The 10,394-nt window shown below is 41.9% G+C and overlaps 1 protein-coding gene across 1 annotated transcript in view; it reads right to left on the minus strand.

The window, feature by feature from the left end:
- Positions 1–333: 333 nt before the first annotated feature.
- klhdc2 (kelch domain containing 2) overlaps positions 334–10,394 on the minus strand; it is a 25,939-nt gene continuing 15,878 nt past the window's right edge. Inside the window, exons 5-8 of the mRNA XM_070877926.1 lie at positions 8,207–8,262; positions 5,077–5,220; positions 1,804–1,856; positions 334–732 (exon numbers count right to left, since the gene is read on the minus strand). Coding sequence (XP_070734027.1) covers positions 609–732; positions 1,804–1,856; positions 5,077–5,220; positions 8,207–8,262 — 377 coding nt within the window. The 3' untranslated portion in view covers positions 334–608. The remainder of the gene's footprint in view (positions 733–1,803; positions 1,857–5,076; positions 5,221–8,206; positions 8,263–10,394) is intronic.

A 10,394-nucleotide genomic window follows, 5' to 3' on the forward strand; every position in this document is an offset into this window, starting at 1 on the left:
CCCACCCAGCTGGACGACAGTGGAGTGGTGTTGGAGAATGATAGAGTGGTCAACTATGTCAAAGGCTGCAGACAAGTTAAGAAGGATGAGGAGGGATAGTTTGCCTTTGTCACGGAGGCAGTCGCGGAAACCGGATTGGAGGGATTCAAACATGGAATTGCGGAAAAAGGCACAGATTTGGGAGGCGACAACACGTTTGCGAGCACGGGCAAGGACTGAGGGGTCGAAGGTTGTTTTTAAATAGGAGAGAGGGGGACAGTACCTGAAGAAAGAACTGTTAACAATGTCTGTTAACAATGTCAGCTAACATGGGAGCCAGAAAAAGTAAACCAGTTTTCTCTTGCTTCACATTTATTCAAAACAGAAAACACTGAATCGAAGATTCATATACATACATAAGCATATTAACTTCATGTTCAAAAGAAAAGCTAATTTAACAAAAAAAATTAACTGCCTGCAAAAATGCAGGTACCAATAAAAATCAAAGGTCATGCTTCTGTGTCCCTCAACCATTGGCTTATGACAACAACATAGTATTTCTGACTGCTAGAACAAAGAATAGCTAAATCAAGCTTATAATCATTGAAAATGTAATTGATTGGCAGAACTCATGATCCAGATGTGTTACTGCTCCCAGCTCGTTGATTGATATTAAGAAGCAGATGCTTTGGAAGACAGTCCCATATATTGGCCAACATTTCTTTATAGTGGATCACTGCTTCTAGGCAAAGTCTGAGGGATGAAAATAATAACATTACAAAAATCAAACTTTATTATAGTATAGAGAATTATTTATCTATAAGATTTTGTCTCTTTAAACTCACATTTAAAGCATAAATATTAACTTCATATCACAGTGCAACAACTCATGCTACTTTGAAAAAATAAGATACGAAATCCATCTTTTTAACCTGCTTCACCTAATTCATTAAGTTTTAATATATGGTATAAACAGAGCACTTTATAAAGATCCATGTTGCTGCCTGATACTGCTTGAGATATACAGGAACTGCTGTTCAGAGAGAGGATTCTGGTTGACCCATCTTCCTTTACACCGTGAAACTGGGTAGTAGCACCTCCCATAAGTATTCTCTGAACCGCTCAGTACAAGAGCAAGACAGAGCAGCACTTTTTGTGAATACACATCAGGTGGGAGCAGGCGTGCATATAAACCTCCTTATGGGGCACATGCTTCAAGCACTCAAGGTACCCTATAGCATCTGGATATTTGAAGCCTGAAGGCATTTACTAGCCTTGGTTATATATTTTAACAATTTTAGGTTTTCATTATTTGGTACAAAGTAAATTAAAACAGCTATGACTTAATCATTCCCTATCTTCAGCATTAACTTTTTCATCAAAGGTCTAACTAAAAAAAATGCAAAAGTAGCTGATCTTAAAGTCAAGTAAGGAAAGTCGATGTGGATAAAAGTTTACATTCTGTACTGACAAAAAATACTCCCAAATGAGGCATAGCACAGGTCAGAGGAGGAACAAAGCTCCCTCTACATTGCCCTTATATGGTTCAGCTCCAAATTGGGAAGAACCAGTCCCTGCATACCAGAGAAACATTTCTAGTTAAGCTGCTAATTACTGTTGAATTGCACAGTTTGATATTTTGGATTCATGCCCAGTAGGACAGGCTTGAGGCTGCCAAGTCCATTTAATTTAGAATCCTTACATTCCATCTCAACAGCCTGGGCTGGATTTAAATTCATGTCCAAAAGGTAAGAGTGATCTAATTCACTATGACCTAGTACTCCTGGCAGATGTTTATATTGGCTAAAATCATGCTCTTCTTACCTGACAAGGGACTTGGGTTGTATGGAGAAGACAAGGATGTCATTACTATGAGCCTGCAGAAAAATAACAGTAATTTAGATGTTTAAAACAAGAGTTTCAAAATGTTTTTACACTATTTGAATTGGTTGAGAAGTCAATGTTTATATTATATATAGACTGAAATCATCCTAATGTCACTTGCTTTTGCGATCCTTAGGAAGTGAGCAAGATTAACAGAACTTTCCAAATCTGGAAGATTTTCAAAACAATCCATAAAATACTATGTCCATATAACTTTTCTTACCAAACAATTGCTGGAAACACCGAAGTCACCTTATAATGCAAATTTTAAAAAATGCATAGCTTACTTTCATTATCAAATTCTCAGATGTCAATCATTTTCTGTATTATTTTCAACATAACATTATGAAAGGCTACGGTAAATGACTATCAGTTCCTCCATTACCATTTAGCCTGCCTCGCTCTCTACAAATAAAATGGTCATATATAACAACCAGCTGACACATGAGCCTTAATCATAGAAATCATAGACATTTACAGAACGGAAGGAGGCTATTTTGGCCTATCATGTCCGCGCCGGCCGACCAAGAGCTATCCAGCCTAATCCCACTTAGGTTACGGCACTTTAAGTATACATCCAAGTATCTTTTAAATGTGGTGAGGATTCCTACCTCAGGCAGTGAGTTGCAGACCCCCACCACACTCTTGAAGAAATTTATCCTCTAAACCAACTCCCCATTACTTTAAATATATGCCTCCTGGTTGTTGACCCCCTCTGCCAAGGGAAACAGGTCCTTCCTATCCACTCTATCCAGGCCCCTCATAATTTTATACACCTCAATCAGGTCTCCCCTTAGCTTCCTTTGTGCCAAACAAAACAGACCCAGCATCTCCAATCTTTCCTCATCGCCAAAATTCTCCAGTCCAGGCAACATTCTTGTAAATCTCCTCTGCACCCTTTCCAGTGCAATTACATCTTTCCTGTAATGTGACCAGAACTGCACGCAGTACTGCAGCTGCGGCCTAACCAGTGTTTTATACAGTTCAAGCATATAACCTCCTTGATTTTGTATTCCATGCCTTGACTAATAAAGGCAAGTATTCCATATGCCTTCTTTAACCACCTTATCTACCTGGCCTGCTACCTTCAGGGATCTGTGGACCTGCACTCCAAGGTCCCTTTGTTCCTCTACACTTTTCAAGTCGTACCATTTAATGTGCATTCCCTTGCCTTGTTAGACCTTCCCAAATGAATTACCTCACACTTATCCGCATTGAATTCCATTTGCCACTGTTCTGCCCACCTGACCAGTACATTGATATCTTCCTGCAGTCCACAGCTTCCTTCTTCATTATCAACCACACAGCCTATTTTAGTTATGGTAAATGGTTCTTTGCTTCTCTGATGTCTCAGGGAATAACTGTAATCAGGTTAACCTGGGCTGCTCTCACCATTCACTTGACCAATTACAGAGGTTGGATTTCTTATAACATTTATAAATTAAATAGACATTCATTTTGTAACACAAGATTTATAACAAGCCAGAATAGTGTCCTTTAATAACTATCTCTGTAAGGCACATTTAGTTCTTCAATTATGCCTTTAGTTCTTTAATATAAAAAGCTTTTTTAAAAATCCAACAACCTCTGCGTTTTATTTTACAATCCCATATGGGTTATAACAAGATAAGCACCAGCTCATTATTCAACACAAGCCTAAATTCTAAGATAAAAATAATCATAACGTACTTGTTCTTTACTAACCAAAAAAAGTTCTGTTATTCTGTTAGCTCCATTTCAAATTATTTATCATTTTGTACTTGCACCTTTCTTTCCCTTGCCACACAAAGGTACTGACTCATAGAAACATAGAAAATAGGAGCAGTAGTAGGCCATTCGGCCCTTCGAGTCTGCACCGCCATTCAATACGATCATGGCTGATCCTCTATCTCAACACCATATTTCTGCTTTTTCCCCATACCCTTTGATGTCTTTTGTTTCTAGAAATCTATCTATCTCCCTCTTAAATATATTCAGTGACTTGGCCTCCATAGCCTTCTGTGGTAGAGAATTCCACAGGTTCACCACCCTCGGAGTGAAAAATGTTTTCCTCATCTCGGTCCTAAATTCCTACCCAGTATCCTGAGACTGTGACCCCTTGTTCTAGACTTCCCAGCCAGGGGAAACATAATCCCACATCCAGTCTATCCAACCCAGTCAGAATTTTATATGTTTCAATGAGATCCCCTCTCATTCTTCTACACTCTAGTGAATACACGCTGGGTATGGTTCTGGTATCACGAGAACATTCTGCGGGTGTTAGCAGTGAGTACTTTCGGTGAATCATCCGAGTGTGTTATCACATCAAAGCATGACCTCGCCTTCCTCAGATATTTAAACATATGCCTGCATGGGTCACTGGATTGCCAAGAGGAATGGGAACACAGCACCACCGCTTTCCTAGTTCACAGATACTAAGACCACTTGTAGCATCACTGCTGCTACTCAGCTGGGATCAGTTAACTCAACGTAGACTGAGGGAGTGAGGGGGATGGGCCGGAAGGACCTGAAACTGTCTTAATGTGCGTGGCTCAGTACCGTAACTCTCTTTAACCTGTCTACATTTTGAGTGCATCCTTGATTATTCTGCTAGTTCTCAGTTTTCTTGCAGAAACATCTTTGCTCTATTCTGGTGAAGATATGTTTCATGTTCCTACTGTATTACTTAACTTTACTTCAGAGCTGTAGAACTGAACTAACTTATCCAATGTAAACAGTATATTTGGATAGTTATTTGGTATCAGCTAGTATTGCCAGAACATTTGTATATGAAACACATCATTTTATATTGGAAATAAAAGCAAAATCTATGTTACTATGCAAAAACTTACAGTGCTGCTAGGAAAGTTGCACTATACTACTTGCTATAGTGTTATTAGTTGAAGAAACTCCATAATACACTGAGAGAATTTTTCTTGTTTCAACAGCCTGTAGATTTTCTTTAAATGTCATTTACAGAAAGTTCTTGTTTTCTTCATAATACATTAAATTGTGAGGTTAAAATAACAAAGTTTGGTCTTAAGTAAAGATTTGAATTTGCGTCCTCCAAAAACGTAATCCTCTGATGTAGAGTTGCAGAGCTCCACTAGTGCTGAAGAGTGACAGATACTCTGACCGCCATAAATCCACACCTCAATACTCTTCTTGGGAGATAACAGTGTATAACAGCAAAATCAGAGTATTGTTTAAAATACTGTATAAAAAAATACTTACTGCTTGTTGACGAGCCAATAGATTGTTAGCACATCCACCAAAAACAATCACTTCTGCCTCATCACTTGTACAAGCAGAATGCCAGAGCCTGAAGATAAATAATATTGCATTTGTATAAATTGCTGCAACAAAATCTTCTATTACCTACTATATGTAGTTTGAAAGGATTTTGAACTCTATATAAATAAAATTTTACTTTCACTATGAGAGTGGGCAATAATCACCCTTGGTCACCTTATCTTCTCTCAATGTTTGTAGTTCTTTTGAACCATCCAAGACCAGAGTATCAGCAGAGACCTCAAATGGCCATGCGAGCAAAATGACAAACAAAAATTTACCTCAATAGTTGCCGCAGCACCAGTTAAGAGAGAAAATTGAGTTGAGTTTTTTTTTTAATATGGCATCTATCTTTCAACAAAAATCAAGAACCCCCAGTTTTCTCCCTACTACTTCTAGGTTCTGCATGGATCCTGTAACTCCTCTGCCTACAGGGCATTACCACTGCTAATGCCCAGTTTACCCAGCCCTAAAGTTGTGCGATGGCAAGTCGGTGAGGGTACCCCAGTCAGATTTTCTTCTTTCAAGCAGGGAGACACTGTAATCTATACTTGGCGTAGCTCAGATCAGGAATTGAGCATAATAAAGCGATCAGACTTCCAACTCAGTGACAGCAATGCCTCGCAAGTTTTTTTATGTGGAGGTTGAACAGAATCGAATATTCTTCATCATGTCGAAGTGGGACTCTGAAAACCTAAATGCTCCTCGGAGGACATAGCATAAAAGCTCTCATCCTGCGCTGTCAGATCAAGACATCAACGTTTGGTGAAATTATCCAAGTTACTCCCGATAATTACCGTGTAAACAGTGTTGAGGGAAACCCAATGCAATCTTGTTCAAAAAGTAACAACAGTATAAACAGAACATGCATCAATTGTTGGGTGGTTCTTGCTTGTCCAGAGAACACATAAGAACATAAGAAATAGAAGCAGGTGTAGGCCATATGGCCTCTCGAACCTGCTCCGCCATTCAATAAGATCATGGCTGATCTTAGACCTCAATTCCACTTTCCCACCCTATCCCCTTAGAGTCAAAAAATCTATCGACATGGAGGTACCAATTTGTTAATCTTGATAAATAAAACTTCATTTGTTTTGAAGAAAAAGAATTCAAACAATTTCTGGCAGAACTAACAAATATGTTCTAATAAACGACTCAGCTTCATCCTAAAAAAGATGCAGTGGATCTTCCACCAATTTTCAGAAGCTCCCCTGCATCAAAAACATCCACACTGAACTGCTGCAATTAGTTTACAGTAATACATAATAATCTGGGTAATAATCTGGATTGTGGCAGAGACATCTGCTGTAGCTATAACTGAGATGGTGTATTTGACTTAACAAGCCTAATAAATAGCTTGACTCGGTAGTACAGGTTGAAGTCCAAAATCCGGAGTTCCGGAAACCAGAATGTTCCGGAATCCAGACTCATTGGTGGCAATCGTCCAGAATCTGTAAAATGTTCCGGAACCCAGACCCGCCGACCTCGGGCCTCGCCTCACCGCTGCTCGACCTCAGGCTTCGTCGCCATTGCGCTTACCCCGAGGCCTCCTTGCCAGCCCACCCGAACACCTCCTCTGCAATGGGGCCACCCGACCAGCTCTTCGGTGGGCCCCGCCCGAACACCTCCTCGGTGGAGGGCCCCGCCCGAACACCTCCTCGGCAGCGGGCCCCACTCAAACACTTCCTTGGCGGCGGGGCCCGCCCGCGCATCTCCTTGGTGGGTCCCACCCGAACTCTTCCCCGGCGGCGGGGGCCTGCCCAAACACCTCCACAGCGGCAGGGCCCAGCAAACACCATCCCCGACAACCTCATCGCCCGGCGAACACCATCCCCGATGACCTCATTGCCCGGCGAACAATACCCGCCACCCCCACGTTCCGAAATCCGGAAATACCCGAACCTGGGCTCGGATGTTTCCGGATTCGTGACATCAGAAATATGTTCCAAAATCCGGCAAAATGCAAAATCCGGAACGGCCTTGGTCCCGAGGGTTCCGGATTCGGGGCGCTGCACCTGTATTCTCATATTTGAAGCAGAACGATGCAAGTTCAAGATGCACCCCTGCACTAGAACACATAATCTAGGCTGATACTTTATTGCAAAGGGGATAAAAGCAGGGAAGTCTTGCTACAGTTATAGGTGAGGCCACACCTGAAATAGTGTGCAGTTTTGGTTTCCATATTTGCGAAAGGATATACTTGCTTTGGAGGCAGTTCAAAGAAGGTTCACTAGGTTGATTCTGGGGATGGGGAGGTTGACTTATGAGGAAAGGTTGAGTTGGTTGGGCCGCTACTCATTAGAATTCAGAAGAATGAGAGGTGATCTTATCGAAATGTATAAGATTATGAGGGGGCTTGACAAGATGGATGCAGAGAGGATGTTTCCACTGATGGGGGAGACTAGAATTAGAGGGCATGACCTTAGAATAAGGGGCCGCCCATTTAAAACTGGGATGAGGAGAAATATCTTCTCTCAGAGGGTTGTAAATCTGTGGAATTCACTGCCTCAGAGAGCTGTGGAAGCTGGGACATTGAATAAATTTAAGACAGAAATAGACAGTTTCTTCAACGATAAGGGGATAAGAGGTTATGGGGAGCAGGCAGGGAAGTGGAGCTGAGTCCATGATCAGATCAACCATGATCTTATTGAATGGCGGAGCAGGCTCGAGGAGCCATATAGCCTACTCCTGCTCCTATTTCTTATGTTCAGTGCAGTACTGAACTGTTGGCGGTGCCATCTATCAGATGAGATGTTAAACCAAGGTCCTGTTTTCCTGTTCAAGTGGATGTTAAAGATCCCAAGACACTGTATGTACAGGCACTGCGTCCTGCCCAACATTCCTCCCTCAACCAGCAGCATCAAAAACAGATTATTCATCTGTTTATGGGACTCTGCTGTGTGCAAAATGGCTGCCACATTTACCCACATAACAGCGATGGCACAATATACTTTATTATACATGAAGCAGTTTGGGATGTTTGAGTAATGTGTTAAAGCAAATTATTTCTTTCTTAATAACTGCTCTTAGTTGCAGTGCTTTGAGAATATAATCACCAGCTTTTTTTAAATACTTTCTTAAACAATGTGTTCTTTGGCCTGCGCTGGGAAATTTCCTTATTAGGGCGGCCTATAAAAGAGCCAACAGACAGTTTTCTACAAGCTGATTACACAGGTTTTTTTTTAAACTCTCGTTGGAAGCTCTGTAAAATCTGTCAATCTTCAAGACAGTGACAAACGGCATCATGTTTTCCCACGCAAGTGATGGAGCAGAGGGGTAAATCTCGAAAAGGTTATGGTGAAGACTGTGATATCCAAGTTTTCTGGTCGTCAAAGGTGATATGACTGGAACCCTGGATAGAGAGCTGTGAAATCATTTTTTTAATCCTGCTCTCAGCAAATTCTTCCTCTCGGCTAAGATGGAATGTTATTAGTTTCATGTGACTCATTTGACACCAGCAGACCAACTATGTTTATCGAGGTTGATACAGCACAGGGTGCTGCTGGTACCGCTTACAAACTTACATGTGAAGTGAAGATATACTGTAGTAGGCATCTAAGGCAGAAAATACTGAACTAAAGCAACTTTCAGAGATCCTTGGTCAATGGCTTACTCTTGCAATAAAAATAAAAAATGCTGGCAATACTGTGATAGAGTGGAAGGCATGAGTGATTAAATGACAAAAGGAATGAAGATGCAAGGCAAAGGGGGTGATAATGGGACAATAAAAGAAATGAAAGATGGGTCTATCACAGACTTTCCTCTCTCCCCACCTCCCCCTTTTCCTGCCTCTGTACTTGCTTAAAATCTGTTACATCTCTAAACTTTTTCCAGTTCTGATGAAAGGTCATCGATTGAAACGTTAACTATGTTTCTCTCTTCACAGATGCTGCCTGATCTGCTGAGCATTTCCAGTATTTTCTATTTTTATTTCAAATTTCCAGCATCTGTAGTAGTTTTCTTTGGGGTTACTCTTGTGTTTTGTTGCTTGGAGTTGAGCTTGGACAGTCTGGTCAGTTTGATGGATTGCCAACAAATCAGATGATCAAGGTAAAACCTTTCCCGAAGCTTTATGCTTCTGGTGGTTGTGCAGCATTAGCAGCTGATTGCTGTGGAAATTAGTTACAGTGAATGCAAAGGCAGATGTAGAACATTCAGTGCAGGGTTTTCAAACAGAGAAATGGGGGTCAAGTTTCGGCCTGAGTTGCTCCCATTTTTTTGGAGCAACTGGTTTAGAATGGAGTATCTTAGAAATTGCAATTCTCGGCATTTAGTTTGCTCCACTTCTAGTCAGTTAGAACAGTTTCAGTTTGGAACAGATTTTTTTTCCAAAAGGGGGTGTGTGTCCAGCCACACACCCCTGTTTTGAAAGTTTAGGCAGTGAAAACTTATTCCAAACTAACTTAGAATGGAGTAAGTGTAGATTTTTGTACGCTCAGAAAAACCTTGCCTACACTTAGAAAATCAGGTGTAGGTTACAAATCAGGTGTAGGGAACGAGGGGGGGGGGGGGTTAACAACCACTAAACATTTCACTTTTACAAATAAAGAGCCATCATCAATAATAAATGATAAATAAACTAATAAATCAATCTAAATAAATTTAAAAATTAAAAATCACTCAATAAATAAAAAATTATTTCTACTCACCTGCAGCACCAGGGAGAAGAGGGGAAGAGAAGATGATGGGGGGGGGGGGGAAGAGAAGGTGATGGGGGGTGGGAGAGAGAAGATGATGGGGGGCGGGGGGGAGAAGAGATGATGGGGGGGGGGAAGAAGAGAAGATGATGGGGGAGGGGAGAGAGAAGATGATGGGGGAGGGGAGAGAGAAGATGATGGGGGGGGAAGAGAGAAGATGATGAGGGGGGGGAAGAGAGAAAAAGATGGGGGGGAAGAGAGAAAATGATGGGGGGGGGGAGAGAGAAAATGATGGGGGGGGAGAAGAGAAGATGATGGGGGGGGGGGAGAAGAGAAGATGATGGGGGGGGGGAGAAGAGAAGATGATGGGGGGGGGGGAGAAGAGAAGATGATGGGGGGGGGGGAGAAGAGAAGATGATGGGGGGTGGGAGAGAGAAGATGATGGGGGGGGGGGGAAGAGAGATGATGATGAGGGGGGGGGGGAAGAGAGAAAAAGATGGGGGGGGGAGAGAAAAAAAGATGGGGGGGGGGGAGAGAAGAGAAGAAGATGGGGGGGAGAAGAGAAGATGATGGGGGGAGAAGAGAGAAGAAGATGGGGGGGGAAGAGAGAAAAAGATGGGGGGG

Source organism: Pristiophorus japonicus, chromosome 4 (genome assembly GCF_044704955.1).
Source record: "Pristiophorus japonicus isolate sPriJap1 chromosome 4, sPriJap1.hap1, whole genome shotgun sequence".
NCBI classification, from domain to species: Eukaryota; Metazoa; Chordata; class Chondrichthyes; family Pristiophoridae; genus Pristiophorus; species Pristiophorus japonicus.